Source organism: Tachypleus tridentatus, chromosome 3 (assembly GCF_004210375.1).
Source record: "Tachypleus tridentatus isolate NWPU-2018 chromosome 3, ASM421037v1, whole genome shotgun sequence".
NCBI lineage: Eukaryota > Metazoa > Arthropoda > Merostomata > Xiphosura > Limulidae > Tachypleus > Tachypleus tridentatus.
Genome location: NC_134827.1, coordinates 7,411,203 through 7,439,123, shown reverse-complemented (window position 1 = coordinate 7,439,123; position 27,921 = coordinate 7,411,203). Strand labels below are relative to the sequence as shown.

The 27,921-nt window shown below is 35.3% G+C and overlaps 1 protein-coding gene and 1 pseudogene across 1 annotated transcript; one reads left to right on the top strand and one right to left on the bottom strand.

Annotated features, from left to right (window-relative positions):
- LOC143247914 (uncharacterized) lies at positions 1–25,322 on the bottom strand. Its single transcript, XM_076496463.1, has 10 exons — positions 25,216–25,322; positions 5,044–5,102; positions 4,334–4,442; positions 3,859–3,982; positions 3,456–3,668; positions 2,448–2,516; positions 2,065–2,196; positions 1,742–1,808; positions 604–860; positions 1–265 (listed from the first exon to the last, which is right to left on the bottom strand). Exons 1-10 carry the CDS (start codon positions 25,305–25,307, stop codon positions 134–136), a joined length of 1,254 nt encoding a protein of 417 aa, XP_076352578.1. The 5' UTR covers positions 25,308–25,322; the 3' UTR covers positions 1–133.
- On the top strand, positions 19,247–19,361 carry LOC143247986 (U2 spliceosomal RNA; annotated as a pseudogene).
- Positions 25,323–27,921: the final 2,599 nt, after the last annotated feature.

Here is a 27,921-nt window from a genome sequence, read left to right as displayed (position 1 = left end):
TGTGAGATCAATCAGCTTTATTTGTTATGTTGCACAATCATAAATGATTAAATGTTTTCTGCTGAAATCATCCTATATACAATTTTTCTTCTATAAAATGATCCCAGAATACATTATTCAATGATCAACATTACTACCCTATGATTCCCTTAGCCTTTTCATACAACTCGTCCCATAAGGATCCAAGATCATCCTTGTAAGGTCTGAAGAATTCAAGGGCTTCACGAGCAACTTCGGCGCTAACGTCCTTAGCGTTGTTGATGAACTGAACAAAGAAAGAAGCGTAATTATAATGGGTAAATGAGTAAAGTCCAACAACAGTAGGAATAGACCTGCCAGAAAAAGCGCTACCAGAAATAAGTGATATTAAACGATTTCGTATACATACAATACACACTGTTTCAAACATAAATGGTCTCTTTGTTCCCTAAAACTATCGTTTAGATATAAGAAAGGCGAGCAGAGATTCGTAGAACTGCATATAAACCACAGTCCAATGCAACTTTGGGTCGTTTTGCTCATCTGGTTATACTTAAAAATTAAAAGTAAGATTTCATCTTAAGATACATTAACTAATAAATCAATTAAAATATACCAACACACCTCCTGGGCGATAATTTTGACCTTCGTCAGCTTGTCTTTAGCATTCTCTAAACCAGCGTCCCAAATGGTTTTTACCCATTCAGCAAATTTGGAGAATTTCTCCTGTATCTGTAGACCCAGGTCTTTGAAAAAGTCCTTGATCTTTTGCCACAGATCAAGAATGGAATGACTTGGAGCACTGTTGCAGAAATCTCGAAGTACTACTTTAAGGGCTTCAACCCACCTCGAGTCAGAGCTTCCATGATAGTCTTCTGCCACTGAGAAAAATATCGATTATTCACAACACGTTTGTTAGATGCAGCAGTATCACTTCCACAGACGTCATCTATTATTATAAAGTTTTTACCAGTCCTCAATATTTTATGATTAAGGCGTTCGACTCGTGATATGAGGGTAGTGGGTTCGAATCCCCATCACACCAAACATGCTCGCCCTTTCAGCTGTGGGGGCATTATAATGTGATAAAAGAGTAGCCCCATAGTTGGCGGTGGGTGGTGATGACTAGCTGCCTTTCCTCTAGTCTAACACTGCTAAATTAAGGATAGCTAGGACAGATATCTCTCGTGTAGCTTTGCGCGAAATTTCAAAACAAACACTATTTTCTGGTGATGAATTTTGGAAATTACTGAGAGGGGTTAAACGTGACTGTTAACTGTCCAAAAGAAAACCTCAAGTACCGTATTCAATATTTGGCTACTTTCATAAAAATCTTGCTGCGTTTACAATTATGTATGTTTGTGTTTTGTTGTAACAAAGCCACCTTGGGAATCGAACCCCTGGTTCTAACGTTGTAAATGCAAAGACTTAGCTCTGTCCTACCAGGTACCGTTCACAATTAAGCGCAGGCAAAAAGCAGCGAAGAAAGTCAACGATGATAAACTCTCTCTCTCTAGTGTCTACGGTATAGTAAATATTTTCTGAAGAAGTTAAACTGAAATGTTTTTATACAGTTCGGGCTACTTATGTACTTGGAAAGACCAATTTTAAGCAGTTTAATTATATATATAGATGACATACTGTCAAGTGGATTGATTATCTTTTAAGAAGTGGAAATTTTATCTTCACAGCACAATCTAACGTTCGTAATAATGTTTATAGTTAAACCTTATAAAATATTTTTTCTATATATGCCTGATACTTACGTCCTTGCTGAACTTGTTTCTGATAAAAGAAACAATCTGGTCCAATGGAAGATTATTCATCAGCTGAAACAAGAAACAAAAAAAAAACATTCAGCGACAAACGAATTTCACTTTCAACTTTACATATTTGGGTTAAGTTTCTCACATTGTATATTTGTCTGCTATGCCTAGATTCAATTAACAAGTGAGAAAGTGTAAATTATTTTCTCTATCTTAATGTAAATATTAAATCGTTTCTCTTGGACTCTGGAATTTTGAACCAAAACGTGCAAATTCCTGGATGTTTACTTAGATACAAGTAGATAGATGGATATCTTACCATTTGTAGAAGGTCGCAAGCCTCCGACTTGATGCTATTTGATGGATTGTAGGATGGTAGGATCTTCCTCAGAAGATCTTTCAAAGCTTCCAATCCTTTGGTCTTGATTGCTTCCAAAATCTTGAGACCAAACTGAAAGTAAAACATGTTTTCAGCATTGGTTATAATTTACATCAGCAATAAGAAAACTGTTGTAGGCTCTATATAGTGATGCAACAAGATTTCTGAAAAAAAAAGAGTTATGATAAACCCAAAAGTTTAGTTTAAATTATCAAATGAAACAGTATCGATTTCTGATAGTTATGTTTTCTAGTTTGTGAACATTTTGTACAGAACAAACAAATCAATATATTTATTGTCCAACAATTAAATCGCTTACTTACATCTTTCAAGTTGCCAAACATATTCTTAATGTATTCAGAGATCTTGTCCAAGTCCAGTTTGCTGAGCAGCTGTAAAAAACACAAAAACATTCTGTTATGAATTCTCTATGATTTATCGAGAACTTTCTTCTTAAAATAATTTCGAGAGAAAAATATTGTATTTGTTTCCGATACATTTTGCGTGTGATTTTGCTTTAATTTTTAAGAATAAAGCTACACAATATGCTATGTTTTGATGTGTCCACCACGGGTATTAAAACACGATCTCTAGCATTATAAGTCTTTAGACTTATAACTTAGCCACTGAGGAGGGGAATTTACGTGTGGTATATTGATGAAACATGTAATTAATGTCCAGTTTATATGGAAAATTGTCTGACAAAACTGTTGCAGAGAAATTGTAGCAAGCAGTTTTTCGCAAATTCTGAAATGCTATAGTAACTATTTTTGCTAAGAAATTAAGAGTTTTATCATTTCTTGCAAACGAGAAAAAAAGAACTGAACGTAAATCCTATAGAAGACTCAATATCATACTAAAGAAAAAAAACATTTCTCGTTCTCTCCTTATTCACGTGACAAGCTACACTCGCCAACAATGCATGACATATATTCAAATTTGTATTTAACTTCTATCATTAAGAACACGTGATTTATGTGTTACACGCATGAAACCGAGTGACACTTTTATTAAACAAGTAAATATGGCTACTCGGGAAAAATAATATTAATTACCCTGTATGTATAAACATGTGTCTGTGTGTGGAAATTTTCATTTTTGGTTTCAAGTCTTTCCTTTCAAACCAGTAAGAGTTTTTGGTTTCAAGTCTTTCCTTTCAAACCAGTAAGAGTTTTTGGTTTCAAGTCTTTCCTTTCAAACCAGTAAGAGTTTTTGGTTTCAAGTCTTTCCTTTCAAACCAGTAAGAGTTTTTGGTTTCAAGTCTTTCCTTTCAAACCAGTAAGAGTTTTTGGTTTCAAGTCTTTCCTTTCAAACCAGTAAGAGTGACCAACCTTCTCTTTCATTGTTTCAATCAAGTTCCTCAAATTTAATTTTTCTTTAAGCGTCTCCATCAGATCACCTAGACTTCGTTTTCCAATGCCCAGTTTATCCAACAAGTTTTTCAACAGCTCCTTGGCTTTGTCTTTCAACTTATTTAGTAATTCTAAAGTTTTTACACCGGCATCAATTCCCAAGTTCTTCAATTGGTCAGTGATCTCTGCGGCCTTGAAAGAAATTAAATTATGCATCACTGTATTTATCAAACGGATAGTTTTATAATTAGAATTATCGTAGTTACACAAATTCACAGATTTTAGATACAAATGCTTTAAAGAAACTTAGATATTATACGGGAATCGTTTTACTAACTGAAATTTAAATAATATTGAAATAGAGAATTAGTGTGTGACTTACTTTGTCAAGGAGGTCCTGGCTTACTTTTTTACCGTTGTCAATAGCATCTTTGATCTTCTCAATAATGTTGTCAAGTGATTCTTTTAAAGTTTTACCAAGCTCGGTCTTAATATCCTCTTCTACCCTAGATATATATGTATATATACTCGCACATTGCAAGGTAAACAGGACACATTAATCATAACATTCTCCAAGAAAATGAATTATTTTGTATGTGTAACTGACAAACATTAGCCTTTAAGTTAATCTTTTATGATAATTTTTGAAATTTTACAGAGCGGATTTCTCTGCAATTTCTAGTTTTCGTTTGTTATTCTAAATAAATTTGTTTTTGAATTTGTAGGTTTGGAGAGATCCAGAAATAACCGTATCTGTTTACTCTTTACAGCGAAGCGCCATTTCAAATTTCCTTAAAAAGATCGGTTTAAACTTTATAATATGTCAATAGGTCAACAGACATCCTCAGTGCACTCACTCGTCTAGTTGGTCAGCATATCCAAATCCCACAGCAGTTTTCAGTGACGGAATTTTTTCCATTCCTACCATGAAGTCCAGGACTGCCCGGCTGACGGTGATGTCCAGCACTATAATTAGTTAATACTAAAATGAGTTGTGACAGAGAAAAATAATTCTCGAAAGACTTCTCTAATCTTTACATTGACTACGGCTGATAAATGCCACAATGTTCTTCCATGAACATGACTAACATCTGAATTGTATTTTGTTTATTGTGTGAAATATAAAAAATGATGACTTAAAAACAGGCAGGGTAAACTACACTGAATTTTTCTAGCATATGGTAGAGTCTTTAAAATTTCAAATTAAAATGTTATTATATTTGAAGACAAAGAACAGGTACGCGAATGTAAGAATATCTGTTCCGGATTTGTATTGGAATATGAGAAAACATAGGATTCTGTAGCTTAGTACAAAATGGAAATCTGGTACGATTTTATAATTTTTGTATTTGTTGTTAACATACACAATGGAATATCAGTACTGTTCACCCGTGGCTGCTGACTTACTGCTGAGCCACTAGGGGAAGTTTATTCCTTGTAAGCTATTATTTAGACGTATCAACAATGACTAGGCCCATGTAATTCAACATGTTTTAATTTGTTTATATAATTTAACACCTATTCATTTATCCATCATATAACAGAAGCCTGAACCAAAATAACTTACCATCATAGAATGAAGCTGATGCGCAGCCAACCAATAGCAAAACGAGGAAGAACTTCATCCTGTGAAATTGAATAGAAATATAAGATTCAGAAAAATTCTGTAAAGGCTAAATAAATATTTTTATAGAATAAATTTTCTCGTGCCTTTAAGACGTTTGATCGTTTTCCCATTTGAAATTAATGAATTGAAGAAACTGACCAACAGTCTTTCGCATTAAAAATATCATCCTAGAAACATCTTACCTCACTTCGACAGGTTGCAAAAAAAAATAAAAATAGTTCCTTCGAAACCAAAGTATTGATGTTGGTCTATGACAACTACCTATTTTGATCTTTGTTTGGAGTCAAAGCTTTGTCACTAGCAGTCAACATTTTTCTGTTTACAATCTATTTATCTTGCTTAAATTGATAAGTTTTCAATTGACCATGTTCCATTTTACCTTGTACTAGTACTATTTTATAGATAAAACACTTTTGATGAATAGGCCAAAATATTTTTGCTATTTTCATTCTCTACTGATACTACCCTATCAGCTTTAAAATGCCCCTCTCGTTAGAACATAAAAACACTGTTTTATAAAGCAGTTATTTTGTTCACGATTCATTCATCAATAAGTAGTGTAACGACCTATTAGAAAACACTCACAAAAATATGAAAATAATTTTTGTTTTATCAAGTGAATGTAAAAAATATACAGTTTCACGTGTAAAACAAGATGAACCTATACTAAATGAATTCACACTTAAGACAAAGTGAATCTAGTCTAATTACGAGACAATGCAACTAGGTCAGAGAAGAACATCGTGAGGAAAACAAACATAACACCAACATTTGGTTTGACAAACTGATGAATGGATACGTTTAATTTCAAATATTATGATGTTTAAAAAACTGTTGGCGCTGAAGGACTGGCTACTATGTAATTCAGAAATAGTAAGATTACAATTTGATGAAAAGGATTAAATTACTAATTTATATCGTAACAAACGTAACGAACATTCTTGATGGCTGATACCATACGTAGTTTTCAGCGTCATTAAAATATGTTACAAAATGTCAGGTGTAGTCATAGGTTAATCATATAAATGGTACATTATTTTTCCTTTTGTGATTTCATTTCATCCAATTGTAAACATTAATGTATTACAAATAATAGACCGTTTTATCTTAATAATGAGAACTTTTCAAAGGTTCTGGTTTTGTTTCATTTATTCTTAAATTGTTTTCGTAATACTAAAACATCACGATTTAAGATCAAACATAAATAAAAGTGTGCAGATTAATATATAGTTTCTCGAATGAAAATATTAGAACACCTATGATACTACAAAAACCTGTAAAATAAATTAGAAAAATAGTCAAAACATGTAGCAAGACACTTGATGATTTTAACCTTTTTGATGATGAGATCTTTCTTTCTCCCAGTTTACCCTTCAACAAGGAAAGTTACATCTAATGAAATCCTTAAGTTATCGAACTTCGTATTTTCAGACTTACCAGACAATAAATTGTGATTTTAAATTACAAATATTATAACAAAGTTACTTATTCTAATATTTCTACAGTACTATCAACAAGCATGAGACACGTTTCTCACATCGAAAGTAGGAATTTTCATTGCAGTTTGTGCCTATCTTTAACTTATTCCTGTTATTTACTAATTTATGTTAATGGATGAGATCTTACAGTAACATTTATACATCCGAAAGTTCGATCTTGTAATTCCACTTTCAGTAATGTTTAAAGTATTATACATCACTGATATCATTTGTCTAAGTTGTGTTAACTTTTTTTAGTCTTTACCTTTACCTGAAGAAGATCAAAGTTATTTAGCCAACACTTTTCATTAACTATTAAACAATATATAAACAGTGTTCATAGACAGAGGAGGTTCCAGCCTTTTACTGGAGAAGGGGTTGAGGTGGCCCGGACAGACAGGTCAGGATGTACATCCTACATCTTGTAGGCACGCGTGCTATAGTGTTTAAGAAGTGAACCAGATTTATTAGTTGGCACTTTTCATTAGATGGAGGAAGATGTGCCAGTTAGGCAGGGCAAAGGGAGATACACTAATGTACACAAATGCTTTCAGAAATAGAGTGAATTTTACATTTGAACCGTAAAAAAGAAAATCAAAGACCATTCAGTGCTACATTATCTCGCCATCTAATAAAAGTTAACCGCTAATGAAATGACATGAAATCCGGTGTGGGGGTACAGAGAAAGCTCAGGCTTCAACCACAATAGGTCCCTCTCCCAGTAGTGCTACTACTGCGCAAAGAAAAAAAGAACATTATAAGTAATACTTAGCTTTTAGATTCTACAAGAATAGTTTACCATTGTGCTTGTTTTTTAGAAAATCTATTATAAAGTAGAACTAAATGCACCACAGTGTATTACCTTAATGTTTCTTGACTATCCCAGGAACTGGATAATACTGGTATTTAAAACTCGTTTTATACTGTATTTTGACAACGTGGACATGATATTTACGTCGTTAAACGGATCTTAGATAAAACAGTACGAGGTGAGATTATCTCTTTCTCGTTCAACTGTCATAAAAAATATACCAATGTAATATTCATTGTGTTTATCCTTCAGGTACCTTTTCAAAACCATTAAATATACTGTATTGTTAACATGATAACTCATGTTATCGATTTTCAAAGATATGTAGGAAATTTTTATCTCCAGGAGTTGGTACCAACAGGACATCCCTGACTAAAGAAGCTGGGAAAACCAACAGATGGCAATAAAGTAGTCTCCTTTTTGTTCTGACAAAAGAAATAAACTTCGATAAAACAAATGCTTAAATATCAACAAATAGTGTGAATATACTTATAAGATATGGATTATAAAAAAATTGGATATAATTAACTATTAGAAATCTTCTCTATTAGTATTTCCAACAGTTGTATTTTCTCTTTGTATTTTGATATGTATGCTCATAAGCTACCTAAATTATGTTACTGTACAGTAGAAGTACCACAGTAATTTATTCAGTTAAAGTGTAAAGTAGAAATGCTTACTTTAATTTACTGTCTGGTTGATATTCAGTTAAAGTATCCTGTAAAAACTTTAATTCTAGTCTCAGTTAAACCAAGATAACTTTATCTTATTTTTCAAACGTACAGTACATAATAACAGCACATTTGAAATTAACAAACGCGTTATCAGCACAAGAAATGTATGAATTCTCCGCCAATTATTTTTCTTTCTTTTTTTTTACTCTATGTACTAAGTCATAATCCATTATTAGTGTTTGTTTGTTTGTAGTTAAGCGCAAAGCTACACAATAAGATATCTGTGTTCTACCCACCACGGGTATTGAAACAGCTTTTTAGCGTTGAAAGTCCACAGATATGCCACTGTACTATTATGAACCGTAATTGTTTATTTTTGAAACAAGAATAGTTACAAATTTTTAATATATATATATATATATGATGGCCCAAAAATAGACATACAGTTAATAACTGATAATTTATTTAACAACACTCTACACGTAACATGAAATTATGGGGAAAATTATACTGCACGTATTCAAATTGAGACTCGTCACTGTTCACACAATCCTGGAGTCAACCTGCCATATTTATGTAATCTTTCTGACAGAAGTTTATCTCTCCATCAAGTTCTGTAAATGCATCTGTGATGTTTGGTTTGTTTTGAATTTCGTGCAAAGCTACACGAGAGCTATCTGTGCTAGCCGTCCCTAACTTAGCAATGTAAGACTAGAAGGAAGGCAGTTGGTCATCACCACCCGCCACCAACGAATAGTGGAATTGATCGTCACATTATAACGCCCTCACTGCTGAAAGAACGAGCATGTTTGGTGTGACTGGGATTCGAACACGCGACCCTCGGATTACTAGTCGAGCGCCTGGTCATGCCGAGTCTTCTTCTGTGATATACTATTTCATTACGTTAAATGCCGAGATTTCCTATTGCACACAATTCAACATATGCAACTGTATACCTACCTATGGGCCACTCTGTATATTATATTAAGATTCGTTTAACTGATCACATAATTACAAAATGGAAGAATCTCAATTTGTAATAAAGTGACAGAATGTTTTCACAGGAGTTAAAGTGAGGTGGAACGAATGCCCGCCTCTTAAAGATTCGAGATTCCTGGTCGTTTGGTTAAAAGTTAAAGTGGTTTACAAAGGAGAGCTCAACCTCTTTTACAAATCCTAATTCAACCAATGATTTTTTTCATTGTTAAGACTGTCCTATATTAGCTTCTCGCAACCAACAGTTTATATTTATAGTATATTTACATGAGAGATAGTTCACACCCGCTGTGTCGTGGCAAGTTCGTTAAAAAATTATTACACCTTAAACTTTTTGACAATCGTAAGCCTTAGCGAAATATAGCCAGCTTTAACTGCTGTATATTGGATTATTCCTTCTTAACAAATTAACACGGTAGTATTCTAATATTCTGAGATCATAATATAAAACTCAGGACAACAATGTCGTCACTTCAAAAAGAGAAAAGTTGTTGGTAGGTGCTGCCGGGCATTTACCTTTACTTAAATTAGCACCTAAAAATTAATGACAGAAACAGATGGCTTCAGTAACGATCTCCAGTAGTACAGTGGTATGTTTGCGGACTTACAATATTACAATCTGGCTTTATGACTAGTCATAAATATTGAAGTGCAGATGATGTCCAGTCATTTGTAATCAAGCAATTTCCCAATCTGTGGACTTACGCAGCTAGAAACCGTGTTTTGATACCCGTGGGGGACAGATCACAGATAACCCATTGTGTAGCTTTGTCCTTAAGTACAAACAAAGAAGTTTTAGTAGCTTTAACATTAAAAACAAGCAGGACAAACAGGCTTGGTGGCAATATTTTGATTACTTGGACAATTAAAATAATCAAAAATAAAAAAGTCGGAAAACCTAATTTCGTTTAGTTGATTATTTTAGTGAAAATCAATTTAATAGTCATTTCGATTAATCAATTGTTTGAATATTAAACCACAATAATAATTGAAAATACTAATGTTGAATATTTGACTATTTTGACAATCAATATAACCGGAAGTTTGGGTCAGCTCTCGTATGTAGAAACCAGTCTTGACTTCCTGTCTTTGTTGTGTTCTTCTTCTGGAATCCTGAGCTCTTTTCTGCTAACAATTAGACTCGGTCAGAGGGTAAGTTTTGTTTGCCTTATCACGGGAAGTAGCAGTGGGCAGTATAGCAATATGTATTGGTCAAGTGAAAAGCCTGGTGGACATGTTTTGGCGACATCAGGCATGAGAACACGCAAAGCTTTTAGAAATGTTGCTTGACTAAGATAACAGTTTTATTAACTTGTGTCTCCTGAAATGTCGTATAAAATAGTACATGTTTGAACGGTATAGTTACAAAATTTTACAACAAATACCTAGCCATTCCTAGGTTGACAGGAGCTAGCCTGACTAATCTTCTGAAGGAGCAGAATTTTTATACCGTACTTGATTTTTGTTATTCAAAATAAAGTTTAGCCATTTTGGTTATCTCGTTTTTTTTTCAGTTAGCCACCAACCACATGAAATGAAAGCCACTTTCATTTCCTTAATGAGCGTCTTTAGTCCTGTACTTGGTACTGCATCGCGAAAGCATGTGACTGTGATGTCCAGTACGCCCAGGATTTCATGTTTAGCGGTGTGGAAGACCAGAACCTTCGGCCATACGAAGATTTGTCAGAGCTAGCCAAACAGCCGGATCAATTGAGTTCATGGAAAGAAACTGTTGCCGTGTGGCACATGAAAACATGAAGTCTATCCATCGATTGGCCCCTAATATTTCCAGGATCGAAAAACATCCTATTACCACAATTCAACATACCATGGTAAAGTTGAGAAAACTGTAGCTAGCTATAGCAAAACCCTACACCACTGTTACAATTAAGCCAGGCAAGTACAGCCTTCAAGTAGTACATCCTCAAGATGTCATGCTGGTATCAGTGAAGGAGGAGAGGACTGAGATGTCTAAAGAATGTCAGTTTTTACCACTATATTTCCTGGCAGGGGATGCGCCATCACTATTTTAGATTTAATGTTAATTTCAAATATAGAAATGATCGAGAGGATAGAAATTGTGCAAGTGATTATTGCTTTAATAGGCTCAATGTTTTGTTGCAAAAGGAGATAAAAAATAATATTTTGTTACAAATTTTTAAAAAAGCAAATTTTGAAGGGTTGCAACAAGAATTATCTGTTGCAAATTAGGCAGCCGAGTTATTTGGAGACACTGATCAGGTGTGAAACATTTTTATAGATTAAAGGTAAGTTTATTCCTTATAGAAAGAAAAGAGTAACTGCAGGTAAAAAAAAACAGATTGACTCTCAAAAAGTTTAAGAGAAAAAATTTTAAAAAAGCATCATAAGTTTAAGAAATTTAAATTGACTGATAATTGACTGATAAGACAGTAGAGTTAGAATACTATCGAGTGTCAAGAAATATAGTGAAACAGGAAATTAGGACATAAAAAGATGTATAAGAAAAGGTTGGCCGAAAATTTTAAAAAATAAGATCAAGAATTTCGTTAAATGCATTAAGGGTAAATAAAATGTTAGAATGATGTAGAACTTTAAGGGATAATAATAGAAGGCTATTATCTGATGATTATGAGATACGTGAGTTATAACTTTTGCCTTTTCTTCGGTCTTTATTAACTATGATTTAAATAATACTACACATCTTGAACAGTTCCTAAATGGCTACAAACTCAAACAAGATGACTGCATCAATTCTGAGCTGGTTAATAAAAATTTGGAAGTTTAAAAAAATGATAAGACTCCTGAGCCAGATAATACCTCCCCAAGGGTTTTAAATGAAAATAGAGATTGGATAAGTGAGCCACATGCATCTTTTTTTTTTGTCAATTCTCGAATAGCTACCAGAGGATTGGAAGTTAATTAATGTAACGCTTTTCAAAGGAAGTGATAAAAATTGTCCCAGTAATTATTACATTAGTTGTAGGAAAGCGTTTAAAGAGCATATTGAAAGTTTAGAATTTCATCATGGTTTCACAAACGGCAAATCTTGCTATACGAATCTGCTGACATGCTTTGAAAATGTTACTGCTTATGTAGATGAGGGTAAGGTTGTACATTTGGTTTATCTGGATTTTCAGAAAGCATCTGATAAAGTGCAACATAAAATGCTTGTAAAAATTGTCTCTATAGGTGTGGGAGATAAGTTAGCAAATTGGGTAGAAGAGTGACTGAATGTAAGAAAGTTGTAAGTTGGATTAATGTCACAAGTGGGGTACCTCAGGGGTCAGTCTCAGGACCTTTTCTCTTTTTGAGCTATATCAATGACATAGATGAATGAATAGTCAATAAATCACTTAAATTTTCAAATGATATCAAGGTCTTGGATGTTGCTTGCTGTGAAGAGGATGCTGCTGATTTACAAAAGGATTTATATCGTTTAGTGAGTTGGGCAAATAAATGGCAGATGGGTTTTAATTATCATAAATGCAAGATAATGCATGTGGGTTATAATAATTTAAATTATAAGTTGGACGGAAATAACTTTACGAGCGTCTTGAAAGAAAATGATCTTGGTGTAATGGTTGATCAGCTTTTTAAGCCATCCCAGCAGTGTGCTGTTGCTAGTGGTAGGGCAAATATAATTTTAGGTTGTATCTACATAAATATTAAATAAAATATAAATACGTTGTAATTTCATTGTAATTCTCACAGGTCACTAGTTAGGTTACATTTGGTTTGTTTGCAATTAATCATAAAACTGTACAATCGATTTCTATCGTTGTAAGTCAGCAGGATATGTTTTGAAAGTAATCACTGTTTATCTAATATGGGTGAAAGATACTGAAATTATTATTTGAAGAATAAACTAACCAAACTTGATAAAATAAGCAAAAGTCACTTTTTCAGTGTTAAAGGTATGTGTTATTACATAAATAATAGTACCACTCTGAGCAGCATGTAAACAGATAAGACGTCCTTATACAATCACTTAGTGCTGAAATTTATTTAGTTTGTTGCAATCTAAGTTTATTTAAGTTTTTTTCATTTACTATTTTCGAGTGTTCCTATTGAATATATTTTCTTTCATGTGCCCACCGAGGCGAATCGAACCCCTGATTCTAGCGTTGTAAATTTAAAGACTTGTCACTGTCTTACGTTCTTATTGAAACTAACTGCTGCAAACCATAATCTCAAGCATATTCGGGCACATTGCTATACCTCCCGAGAAACGTCGATAATATTAAACATGATGCATAACAACATAACTCTCATGATGGTCCGGACGTGAACTAGTGGTTTTGATTGTTTGTTTTTTGAATTTCACGCAAAATTACACGAGGGCTATCTGCACTAGCTGTCCCTAATTTAGCAGTGTATGGTTAGAGGGAATGCAGCTAGTCATCACCACTCACTGTTAACGCTTGGGCTACTCAGTTACTCACGATTGACCGTTAAATTATAACGCCCCTACGGTTGGAAAGGCAAACATGTTTGGTGCGACAGGAAATCGAACCCTAGATTCTCACACTGCGAGTCGAATGCGTTAACCACCTGCTCGTAGTGCCATAATGTGGATCAGAGAATTCGCGTACGTTGTAAAAGCGACAGTAAAATCTCACTAATCGATTAGAGTCAATCAAGAATTTATAGTAGATGTTCTTATCTAATTGGTTTCTTTTTAGTCGTTCAGTTAGATTAGGGACATATAAGGCAGATAGTTTGCAGGAACTACCAAAACAAAACTATCAACAACAAAAAGTGAAACATTGGTGTATAAGATCATAGCAGAACCTGATGTTTTGTTACTGTTGTGCCCAATTTGAAGGTCAATGTCTCGTATGACTTTTGGTTTAAGTTGTCGTACTAACTGTCATTTCTTGAATTAGTTATAAATCATGTCTATTCTCTCAGAAAACACTGATATCCCTTAACACCACTGCTACTGAGTTGTGCTGGTAACACCTTAGATAGTGTTTTGTACTATACTTTGGAGTTTTCGGAGCCTCACATAAGTAGTTCGTTGATATTTATCGTATTCACTATTGTTTGTGCTATTTTTATGTAGAAAAATGTAATAAAACATAGACGAGCATCACAAGTGGTACATTTTTGCCAATATGAAGAGACATAGTGACAAGATTCTTGCAGACTAAGCAATAAATTGTAAATAGTTTTATTTCTTTCCATTATACAAATACATATCTAATATTTTGGTACACTGGAGAACTGGTTTATCATCTATAAGTTAAACATTTTATAATTTAAAACAACAGTTAAAAACAATTAACTAAGATGTTTCATTTCACACTTCACATTACAAAAGCTTGTTTGCTTGATTATTTTAGAAGTTTTGCCCAAAGCAACATATATCTACGAAAAGGTGTTTATAATTGTATATCGAACTGATGTGATGGAGGGAAGATAACAGTCAACAACACTCACCGCTAACTCTTTCGCTACTCTTGTCTGAATAAATAGTCACTCTTATAGCGCATCCATGGTCCTAATGTGCAGAGCCCATTTTCGTGATCATGGAACACGATTGGTTTGGTTTGGTTTGAATTTCGGGCAAAGCTACACGTGGGCTATCTGTGCTAGCCGTCCCTAATTTATCAGTGTAAGACCAGAGGGAAGGCAACTGGACATCACCACCCACCTCCAACTCTTGGGCTACTCTTTTACCAACGAATAGTGGGATTGATCGCACATTATAGCGCCCCCACTGCTGAAAGGGCGAGCATGTTTGGTGTGACGGGGATTCGAACCCGCGACGTCAAATTACGAGTCGAGTGCCTTAGCCACTTGGTCATGTCGGGCTATAGAACACGAACCGTGAACCCTCGGATTTATAGCTCTGGCATATTAACTATTAAGCCACGTAGGGTTCTTCAAGGATTTTCCGTTGGGCTGATTAGAATCTACTTTTGGTGAGAAACACTGAAAGAATTATTTAGCTGTTTATATTTAAAAGAATAATTTTGGTCAGTTAAAGCCGAAATATTCTTGAACAGAATTAAAAAAAAAAAATCTACAGAACAACAAGAACACGTAGACAAAAAATGTATCACTTTATTCCTATTATTGCAAATAAACGTTAAAAAATAACACTGATTATAAGATCGATGAAACAGAAAAAAACCACTTGTTGGAGAAGTTTGCAACGGATATATAGATAATGAGTCAATACATTAATTACTTCACTCATGATGACCACAAACCCACTTGAAGTAAAAATGTATTTTAAAAACGTCTGGTATGGGTGTTAAAACTTTAACTAAAATAAAATACAGAATAACATTTTGACGTTTTAGGTCAGTGGTGCACAAAGTCCGGCCCGCGACGAGTCGCCGAGTGGCCCGCGATGTCCAACGGGAAGTCAAACATAGAGAGTTCGTGCGCTTGAAGTTCGCGCCTGCGTGAAGATTAAGCGCTATAGAAGAATATGCATTAGATTAGATACTGGATGGTTCCATATTTGTGTCGAGCAATAAAGAAAATTTAATAAGCAAATCTCGTCAATGCATAGGCATTTAATCATTGGTGCAATGACGTAATATTTCCGTAATTACGAAATCTCACGCGTTCCAATTGTTCTTCGAGATTTACTTACGAGCCCTATTTTGATATTATTTCGTAAAAAAAAAGTGGTAGCTAATCGTAAAAGAAAAGTTGACGACGAAAACCGGCAGTTTCATGATGATTGGATTGCGCAATACTGTTTTGTTCAACAACAGAAGAACGTGATTTGTCTGCTGTGTCATTCGACAGTAGCAGTGGCGAAGGTATCCAATGTAAAGCGTCATTATGAGTCGAAGCATAAAGATTTCCACAACGTTGTCGAGTTCGAGTTTCACTGTGTGGGTATTTGGGTATTTACGTTTGATACCCAGGAGGGTCAGGTACATTAGACCTCTTCCTCCCTCCGAACGTTGATAGCGTCTGTCGTGTTTTTTTTTTATAGCTTTGGGCCAGAGTAAAAGTATAACATCGTACTCAGGGCCATTTCAGGGCACAGCCCATGCATGGACACACAAGTTTTTTTTTTCCTTTAATTATTTCTCTTGTAATTTTTTCTTTATGTTTTTTTTATTTTTCATATATACATGTTTTTTTGTTGTTTTTTCTCCTTTTTCTTGTTATGTCGTTTTTCTCCATGGAGAGAATGCTACTACTACTTGTAGTAACAATAGATTAATCATAATAATAGAAAAGAATAAATAAAATAAAAAGTAAAATAAAAAAGATAATAATAATTATTATTATTCAATAGTTGAATAATAATTCAATAAAAAAAAAGAAAAAACAACTACAAGGATTAAGTGTCTAATGCAAGGTGGCCAGCTTGTGCAACATTCCTTAAATACATGTTAAAAGGGGAGAGGTATTTAGGACTATTTACATCATGTACGTGGTATCTGTCGAGATAACACATTAAGTTATTCTTATGCCAATTCTTATTGAAATATTTTAGAGAATTATGCAAGAGTCTTTCAGATATTGTGCCTATGTTTGCATACTTGTGCATTAATATGGATGAAGTGCTTTGTGGTACTTTATATGCCGACGTTAGCACTGAATTTTGAATTCGTTGAAGTTTATGTAAATGTGTGGGTGCTATGTTAATCCAGGCAGGTGATGCATATTCTAATACTGGTCTAATGTACGCTTTGTATATTTTAAGTATATTATTTGGTGATGTTCCTTGGTTTTTACCTGAAAGACTTCTTACATAGTTTGCTCTTTTCCAGATTCGTTTCATTGTATTTTTAGTATGCGGTAACCACGTTAATTTTGAATCGTATGTTAGACCTAGAAATTTGGCAGAATTAGCAGTCAGTAAAAGTGATCCATTCATGTAGAGCTTTGGTGGATCTTTTTTCAGCTTATTGAGTCTGCTGAATAATATCACTTGGGTTTTCGGAATATTGATTTTGATTCTGTATTTCTGGCAGTAATCTTCGATGTTATTTAGAACTGGTTGTAGGTTCGTTGCTGCTATTGACGGAGTGGGGGCACTTTTCCAGACTGCTACATCATCAGCGAACTGTGATGCAAAACCTAAATTTAGGTCCGACAGAGGCATATTACTCACATACATGACAAATAATATAGGGCTAACAACCCCTCCCTGCGGGACTCCTGCTTCGGGTGAAAAGGACCCTGAGTGGGCCCCATTCACATTTACTTTGCACATTCTGTTTTCCAGGAAGTTGGACAGCCAGCGAATAGTTTCCTGAGGTAAAGCCATTTCATGTAACCTATGACGTAAACCATTATGCCACACTGTGTCAAAAGCTTTCTCAATATCGAGAAAGCAAGCTACAGTGCATTCGTTTTTGTTAAAGCTATCAGTAATTGATTCTGTAAGTCGAATCAGGTGGTCTGTAGTTTGGCGGTATTTTCGAAATCCGTTTTGAATTTCTGTAGTACTGTAAAGTTATCCATTTTTAGTGGCGTTTATGATGGAGGTTAAAATTTGCGGCAGGAATTTATGTATGTTTTTCAATATGATTTTAACTATTATGTCTGTGAGATTGTTGGTATTTGTAGGGTTTGTATATTCTACCATAATTTCCGAGAAGGTGGAAGTTATGGTAGATGTCAGTGTGGTTTCAATCGTTGTTGGCGTGGTTGGTTGTGTGTCTTGAGGTGATTTGGGTAGTTCGTCTTCGCATGTTGATGGTTGTTCCTGTCGGAATGATGAAGTTTTAACCACTGCAGCATGAGTGTTTGTTTGTGTAGTTGTATTTTGTGGCGCTGGAGTAGTAGGTGTGTTAATTGTACGTGGTGGTGGCGGTTTGTTCGTGTTGGGATTTTTAATTTCATACAAGAGTGTTTTAATGGATTTATATTTCTGGCATCCTTTATAGTTAGCCGTGCGTTCCTCTCCACAATTGCAGCATTTGGGTTTGGAGTTTTGTTTAGTGCATTGTGAAATGTGGTGATTCGCCCCACAGCCCACACAATGCGCATTTGCTTGACATGCTGCTGCTACATGTCCAAACCTTTGGCATTGGTAACACTGTGTGACAACCACTGCTGGTGTTTTTGTATGTTCAACTGTGTACCTTTGGTACCACATAGTGATACCATTATTAATGAACTGTGTAATGTCCTGGCTGTTATCTGTGACTACTTTGATTAAATTAGTGGGTTGTTTGAAATTATTCGGTCCACTGAAATATGTTTAATGTTTTGTGTACTTAACGCTTCTTTTATGTCTTATGTGTCTATTGACTTACGCACACCTCGTATCACAAATGATTTAGGTGTAGGTTTAGCTCCAGGTAAGTGGATTGTTATATTTCCTGTTTTAAACGCATCTGAAGGCCAAGCTTTCAATAGGCCGTTCAAGTCAGCGGGTTCCTTTCCTTGAACCAGAACACCGCCTCTAGGCAGACGCTTAATGTTAATGATCGTTGTTGTAGGTTTGCACCTGTATATTTCTTTAGCCAGTTGTGGTTGGTTGAAATTACCAGGGACTCCTTGGATTATAATGGCGTGTTTCCGTAATTTTGGTGCGGGTTGTGTATGTGTTTCTGTATTGGTTGTCTTTTGTTTGAGTTGTTTTTTCTGACTACGAGTCTGCACAAGCGTGAAGCCGTCGTCGTCAGAAAGAACTTCTTGTTCTGAGTTAATGTGTTGTGCAATATCCAGGGTGGGGTTTGGGTTACTTAAACTGCTAATAGTTGGCTTATTATTATCTATTTCCGCAGGCTTAGCTACACTATCTTCAGATGTTGAAAGTATAATATCCTTAACTAGTTTTCTTTTTTTTCTAGTCCTAACAGTATTATCTTTAGTAAGCATTAACTTGGCTTTTAATTCTTTTTCCGCTATAAACATTAGTGATTTTAATTTTACATTTTCATTTACTATTTGGTCACCGTCACGAGACTTACTTTTTGTCCCTGTTGTGCACGGACTTGTACCCTCTATTTCAGACGCTATAGCGTTCTCCATGGTGTCTGACCGCTCCGACTTCCCAGCCGGCATGACGCCTCGCTGTTTAACGAAATTTAACTCGCTGTCTCAGGCTACTTCTTAAAGTAATAAGGTCTTCTGTCTCTGTATCTACTAGCTTGAAACTCGAAGCGAATACTAGGAACTCGAAGAATATAAAACGAAATATAAGTTGTAAAGCACGTAGAATTCAAGAGCCTTTCAGAGGTAAACCTGTCTCTACCCTCTCCAATCGCAGAATCGCTTCTCGGCCTTTTGGCTAAGATCAAAGTGTAGTATCTGTTATTATCAGCTTAGTATCTGATACGGTACCAACGTTGTCAGTGATGAACGAACAGCTCAAATTGAATCTCTGCGGCTGTCGCTGAATCACCGACAGAACGTTTTCTCAAAGCAGTCAGCAGATTTAGGTGCAGCATGTGAAGTCAGTTACGATATTTTGTTGATGATAGCGAAATCTGGCCGACCGTTCACTGATGGTGATTTTGTCAAGCAATGTATAATTACTGCATCGGAAGAGTTGTGTCCGGAAGCAGTTCGCAAGCTACAGACGGTGGCTTTGAATCGTATGACAGTTCAACAAAGAATATCACACCTCTCAGCAGACGTGACAAGATAGCTTACAAATAAAGCAACTAACTTTGTTTACTTCTCTTTGGCAGCAGACGAGTCGACTGACATCAGTTCAACAGCACAGCTACTAGTTTTTGTTCGTGGTGTGTCGTCATCGTTTGATATCACAGAGGAACTACTCGGGATGGGTTCCATGAAGGGTCAGACAACCGGGTCTGCTCTATTCGAGGAGACAGTACGACTGTGTAGTAGTATTTCATTGGATTTCACGAAACTGGTAAGTGTGAAAATTGATGGGGCACCAGCCATGACCGGAGAAAGTATCGGGCTGGTAGCACTGTTGATGAAACATCGAGGAAAGCAGAACAGACAGCTGGTGAAGTTGCACTGTATTATTCACCAACAAAATCTGTGCAGTAAAGAACTTGGTTTTCAGGCACTGATGGCATTAGTGACGAAAACCATTAATTTCATCACATCACGAGGGCTCAATCACCGTCAGTTTCGAATTCTTGAAGAAATTAATTCAGACTATGGTGACCTCGTGTATCACTGTGAAGTACGCTAACTGAGTCGAGGGAAGATGCTCAGAAGATTCTGAGAGTTGATTGATGAGGTGATAAAATTCCTCAGAAGCAAGAATAAAGACACAGAAGTGATTTCCATGACTGATCCACCATGGCAAGCTGATTTGACCTTTCTGGTCGACGTGACACAACACTTGAATGATCTGAATTTGAAGTTGCAAGGCAAAAATCAGCTTGTCTGTCAGCTTGCAAATCACGTCTCAGCTTTCAGGACGAAGTTGCAGTTGTTCCGGCAGCAAGCAGCATCAGGCAACTTCGTGCACTTTTCCATTTTTCAGTCACAGCTACAGAAGAATCAGGACATTGACACACAAGTTTATGTTGGGAAGCTAGATACCGTGATTCAATCCTTCAACTCACGGTTTCATGATTTTGACCAATGCAAATTGTTGATGAAACTTTTTGATGATCCGTTCAGTGTTTGCTGATCTCCAAGCATATGATGAACTGCGTGCTATTTACCGAGAAAACAGTTTGCTTGACTTCTACAAAACGTTGCCTGATACATTTGCTAATCTGAAAGAGAACGTACTTGTCCATACCAGCATGTTTGGCAGCCCGTACTGCTGCGAACAGGCTTTCTCGCATATGAAACTGAACACAAACAACATTCGCAATCAGCTGACTGGTGATTATCTGGAAGCAGTCTTGCGTCTTTCAACGTCAAACATCAAACCGGACATTTCTAAGCTCGTAGATGACATGCAGCACCATCCATCGCACTGACTTTGTGACAGTTGACGTATCATAACATTTCTTAGAATAGTGTGCAAACTCTTTGATGTAATCGTTATTTGTATGTTCTTAAATGTGTTGTCCATCTTGTGTGAAACAACTGTGGGACGATTTTAATCTTCACTTTTTTGTGGCCCCCAATGGTTATGAGAAGTCTGTTTGTGGCCCCTGACTCAAAAAGTTTGTGCACCACTGTTTTAGGTCATCTTCAGGTTAACCTTTTTTGTTCTGTGCTGTATATTGTTTAAAGTTTTAATACTCTTACCAGCTGTCTTTAGAATATATAATTGCTTCACTAATTAAAAATGTTACCAAGTTAGTCAACAGCAGCTAAAGCTCAGGAAAAGTCACAGAAACAAAGAAGATAACCTTAAAAACTAGACATGTTGATTGATTCAAACCTTTTAAACTAGCTCATCAATATTTCAGATAACACCCTTACGGTTCTTCTGTACCCCTATATATATAACTTGTTTTTGGAAGAGAACCTATGAAAACCAGACATGTTGATTGATTCAATCTTTTTAAACTAGCTCATCAATATTTCAGATAACACCCTTATAGTTCTTCTGTATCCATATATACATAAACACGTTTCAGAAACCTAAGCTAGTGTATATACACAATCATTTAAGGTATGGTTCACAACACAGTAAATCCTAGTCCTAATGTTGCTAGAAGCGAATGGAAATGCAGTGATACCTTAAAGAAGAGAAACAATGATATATGACATTAATCACAAAAATTAACTACCGATCGTAAAAGTTTAGTTAAGTTACATATTCACGTCTGATTAGATAAAAGCGCATAATAAAGATCATAAGTGATAACAGTTACAAATGGCGTAGATTTAACTCGTAAAAAAAAAACAATCCAGTTTAAGATTCTTATCAGTTCTCACAAAATATTAACCCTCATTCTTCTACATGTAACTCACACCTTTGGCAAATAAACCTCAAGATTTTGTGAGTTAAGAGTGTTTACTGTCAAGTGTACATAGCCCTAAACGTCGATATCAGCACAGCAATCGAGATTAAAAAATGCCCAGTTTTCAGTCCTCATTGGTTAAAGTTTATCTCGACGATACGTGCATGTACAGGTGTGCCTGACATTTGAGAGGCGAGCACAAAACACAAATCATGCCTGATTGAGCAACTGGATTATTAATAGTATACATTAACTACCGCCTCAGAACAATTTGTGGAAACAACTTTGCTTGGATCGTGGGCTGCGAGTATTTATTAAAAATCAGAAATAGTATACCTTCACTCACCTAACGGTCGGAACATGCCAAACTGTCCAAGGTGCGACAAACCAGTTTATTTTGGTAAGTTACTCTTCGATTTAGTTCGGTTTGTTTTGAACATACGCGCAATGCTACACTAAGGCTGTCTGTGTTAGCTATCTCTAACTTTTGAGCTTTTAGACTGGAGGAAAGGCTGCTGGCCAGCAACACCTATCATCATGTTTTGGATTTCTTTAAGAAAATAGCGGGATTTTGTTATAACTCTTACACTCACAGCCTCAAAATGCCAGTACTTTTCGGCAGTCATACGGGAATAATGGACCCTAGGGAACACAGTTTAGCTCGCTGAATCGCAGGCCTCGCCAAGCCCAGTTACTTTTCAGAAAGATATTGAATGTAATTCACTGTCACTTTCAAAAGCTATGGTATTCCTTATATAAAATTATCGCTTTTAACATTAGACTTTCATACTGTTGTCTTTAATTCTTTATTTAATACAGTATTTTTGTATTGTATTCTTTGTTTGTTTTTAGGCACAATATTACGCAACAGACTATGTTCTGTCCACCGCGAATATCGAAACCTGGTGTATAGTGTTATAAACCCTTAGATTTACCTCTGAACTATTGGATAGAAAGCTTACTCTTACATAAATGTTTATTCGATCAACTGAATAATACTTGAACGGATAGCGCATATAGACACAACACTGTGTTAAACACATGCTTAAGGTACATCATCTTAATAATGAATCATTTAAAATTCTGCGATCCTTGCAGCTTTTCTACTAATCGTTAGTTAACCCTGTAGATAGTAATAAAACCACAAGAGACTTAATGTTAGACTTTACTAGTTCTGGTTAGAAAAACATATAATAAAACCAGGAAAAGATATATTCAAACAAAAAAGATGTCTGTTAAAGGTACAGATGCTGAGTACGTTGTATTAAAGCGATTTTGGCGCTTCACTACATTGCTATAGCACACGTTTCCATGTCTGGTTGTATTTTATCTTATTGCCACGCCCTATAGAATAGATTATTTTGTAAAAAGCTCCGCCGTAAGCCTGGCATTTCAAAGTATGCAATTGTTCCATGCAAAGTATCCATGCGCTCCATAATTTAGCACTAAAAGACTAGAGGGATGCAGCTAATCATCACCTACCACCGCCAACTCTTAGGCCACTCTTTTCCCAAAGAATAATGGGATTGACCATCACATTATGACGCCTTCACGCCTGAAAGAACGAGCATGTCTGGTGGGACGGAGATTCGAACCCACGACCCTCAGATTGTAAGTCGAATGCTCTAACCACCTGTCCATGCGGGGCCAGCAGCTTTTGTACTGTTGCTCGAGAGAAGTGGACAGATTTTGTCACTGACCTTTGCGTTCACGGATTATCACCTGTTTCAAGATCCGCATTTTACTTACAGCGGCTCGGGTGTACGACTTCTTGTAGGTTTCTTTCTGGATATTGTTTTTCAAAACTTATCCATATTGACTTTGTTTTCCCACGGCATTAAGCACAAGAGATATAGGTTTCTTAAAAATTGTAACTATCTGAGTTTATATGTTTATCATGAGTTTATGATATAAATGTACGAATATTTTATGCCAGAAAAATCTCTTATAACCGTTTCCAAATGATAATCACATTTCAGAGGTATTTTACTATTTTCAGAATGCCAAATGTCTAAATGTAGTCACTTATACATTTCTTTCCACTGCAACTTTATACTAGAAGTGGTTGTCAGTGACTTGCTGATAAAAAGATCCGCCGTAAATCTGGCATTTCAAAGTACGTAATTGTTCCATGCAAAGTGTCAATATTCCTAACTATTTATGTGTATATTCATAACTATTTAAAGATAACACACTCATCCCTCTACATACGTTCTAGTACATTAATATTCTTAAGATCGAATCATTAAAAAACAGTATTTATCTCTGTTTATGTGGGTGAGTAATAGCTTTAAAAAACTAACTTCAAGAAAACACATTAAGTTAAAAGAAGTATTCCCCGTGGCTAATAAATAGCCCTTCGAATCTCGGCTTACAGCAAACTTTTCCCTTGAACACAGAAAAACCTGGTATAAAAGAAAAGACTATTATTATAAATAACCAATACATGTTGCACGTGCAACCGCTTTTTTTTTCAAATCTTGGGAGACTTTTAAAAAATTCTTGAAAATCTATAATTTTTTTTTACATAGCATAGTATTAAATAAACACCAAAATTGACTTTCTTGTTTATTTGTAATTAAGCACAATCTGTACGCTGTTCACCACGGGTATCGAAACACGATTTCTAACGTTACAAGTCCGCTGACATCCCTCTGTACAACTAGACTTTTTGATGTTGTTGTTTTTTTCCAACTTATTTCGAATGCATTGAAAAGTACTTGGAATGGTAAAACATCATTTATAAACTGGATTAGAAACTGCTTTCTAGATAATTTACTAAAACATTTAGATTTAGAAAATAATGTTATTTCTAATCACATAAAGCAAATATGACATATTGTGTTCTTGTTTAGTTCTTTCTTGCTCCAGTGTGTGTTTAGTTACGAATTCTCATATCGTTATGACATCATGTAAATTACTTAGTTTTACTGAATGTAAATTAATATAATAACCCTAAATATACAAATTCGTGCACTACTATAAATTATTTTCCATTGAATATGTGAGTGTAATAAAAGTGGCAGTCAGTAGCTTACCATGGATGGTAAAGTAATTGTGATCGACTGCCTGTTCTCTCTCTTGCTAGGTCCAGCAAGGCCAGGTGGTTAGGACGCTCGACTCGCGATCTGAGTGTCGCGGGTTCGAATCCCCGTTGCACCAAACATGCTCGCCCTTTCAGCCGTACGAGCGTTAAAATGTTACGGTTTATCCCACTATTCATTGACAAAAGAGTAGTCCAATAGTTGACGGTAGGCGGTGGTGACTCGCTGCCTTCCCTCTAATCTTACACAGCTAAATTAGGGACAGATAACCCTCGTGTAGCTTTGCGCGAAATTCAAAACAAAACAAACAAACACACTGAAATTTACACCAAACAATCTCACCCTTTCAGTCGTGGGGGCGTTACAATTTGACGGTCAATCTCACTATTCGTAGGCAAAAGAGTAGCCCAAGAGTTGGTGGTGATGACTAGCATAGATCAACGAAGATTTATTACATTTTCTCTCAGTAAGAATTTGCCACAAGAGTCATCATCATTTTCCTGGAGTTCGGTAATAAATAATATTTCGGAATCAGTGTTGGTATTGAGATAAACTTAACACAGAAAACAAAAAAAATTCGGTTGGACTTTGTTCAATCGTAGTTTCTTGGGTGCGTTGAACGTGTACACACGTATACGTTGTTAATATTACTTTGCCTATACATTCGTAAGCCATATAATCAGCTAATTGATAAATCAATCCTTGTGTAATGTTTTTTATATGAAGATAACTGTTGGTTTAATTACTAAGTGATAAGTTTTTCGTGCATTTCCGTTTACTACTAGATAAAGCCCTAAACGAACAGGTACACACTTTGTCCCAGTATTAAAAAGTTCTCCAGAATTAAAAAAAATAATTAGTTTTTCATATAACATCCGCTGGTGTATTTCTCATCATAAATAAATTTCTCTTATATGAAACTTTGTACAAGAAAAGTTTTTCGTCTAGTTTGTTTCTTTTGGAATTTCGCGCGAAGCTACACGAGGGCTATCTGTGCCAGCCGTCCCTAATTTAGCAAACACTAGAAGAAAGGCAGCTACTCATCACCACCCACCGCCAACTCTTGGGCTACTCTTTTACCAACGATTAGTGGGTTCCCTCTAGTCTTATACTGCTAAATTAGGGACGGCTAGCACAGATAGCCCTCGAGTAGCTTTGTGCAAAATTCCAAAAACAAACAAACAAAAAACAAATTTATTAACTGTTATATTGTTTTTATTTATACAGTATAACACTTGTCTTTTAGTTAATCAGTCATTAAGTGAAACATTTTTGAAGTTCATGTTCGTGCCAATTCAATATTCTATGTAATCTAAATTTTAAACTGTGCAAGCTTTAATACATCTTCGGTCTTTGGTTAAAATGCTAAAAATGTTCCAGACTAACTAACCCTAACTGCATGCATCTTGTTAACAAGAAACATAATTAAAGGCGTAGTTTAATCCCTAAGTTATCGACTTATTTATATACCACTCGCTAATGGCGCAATTAACATATTGCATCGTATTTAGTTGTTTTTTTTTTCTCCATACATGAAACACTCAGCATAAAGAACGGATCACAGAATTCTATGCATATTACGTAGAATATTCCAACAGTAATAAGTGAGATTAACTAATTATATTGCTTATACATTTTTCATGTGACTCGCTTGTTATTAAGAAACCTACAGTTAATAAAGGTATGGTTCTAAAAAGTCGATGCAAAACAAAAACTTGTGGAGTTACAAACCAGTGCGAATGTGATCTTACTACGTCTTTTGAAATTTAAAATGTAGTTACAAACCATAGCTGATAGCTGAGTTAGCCACGATATTACCACTCTGACGAATTAATCAGCCTATACAGTGATACTAAAGTTGTTACCAATAGGAATTCCGAAAACAAATAATGTTTTGAAAATTTTAAATATATATAATGAAACTGAGTCCACCGATGGCAAACCAAAGAGCAAACGTCTTGATGTTCAGTAACGTCAGTGAAGGACTAGATGAAATCCAACAATATGTATAAATGGCACATAGCAAGATGCTATTGTTGAAAATATCAGGAGATCCATCGTTTGACGTCACCCCATTATTATACCATTAAAAGCGCCATATAACAGCAATAAAAAAAAGAAAATCGACTGCATGAAGATAAAACCAAACGATTTTAACTGGTTTGAAACTGGAATTTTAACGCTGAAGAAAACATTAAACGAACAGATAAAAGGTATTTCTTTTAAAACTTCCATATCGGATAAAAACAATGCACATTGTAATTTACAGCTAAAGTTTAGTCAAAACGTTAAACGTTCGATATACCAGAATCCATCGCTCAATATGTCACTCACTATTTCAAACATATTTTACATGAATCTGTCAAGTTCTAAAATATCCCTTGAGACGAACTCGTTCCTCCCCGCGAGCAAAAATACACGAAGTTGTAGCTGTTAACACATGCAATTTTTCCTGAATAAATTCATAGCACTAGAGTGTTTAGAATTAAGCATAAAACTACACAATGAGCTATCTGTGCTCTACTCACTGTGGGTATCGAAGCCCGGTTTCTAGCGATGCGAGTCTGCAGACGTACCGGTGTCACACTGAGTGGCACACAGTACTAGATCAACAACTTTTACCTTTATTCCTACTTATTTGTGGAAGAATGTTTTTCACAAAGGTTCTATATAATTAGCTATTGGATTTTCATGTTTACTACTGTTTAATTATATTTTGATAAATTCATTCTTTTTCTTTATTTTCAAGCCGAGAGGGTAACATCTTTAGGAAAAGACTGGCACAAGCCATGCTTGAAATGTGAAAAGTGTAACAAAACGTTGACTCCAGGTTCACATGCTGAGGTTAGTAATGACATGTTTCTAGCTTTGTTTGAATGCAGCAATGGCTACTAATGAATAATCAATAATATATTAATTGAATTTTAAAAAGAAATCAATATAGATCTAATCACAGAATAATTTAGAAGTAGCTTGAATGATTGTTTGGAATTAAGCACCACGCTACACATTGGCTATCCGTACTCTGCCCATTATTGGTTTGATTAT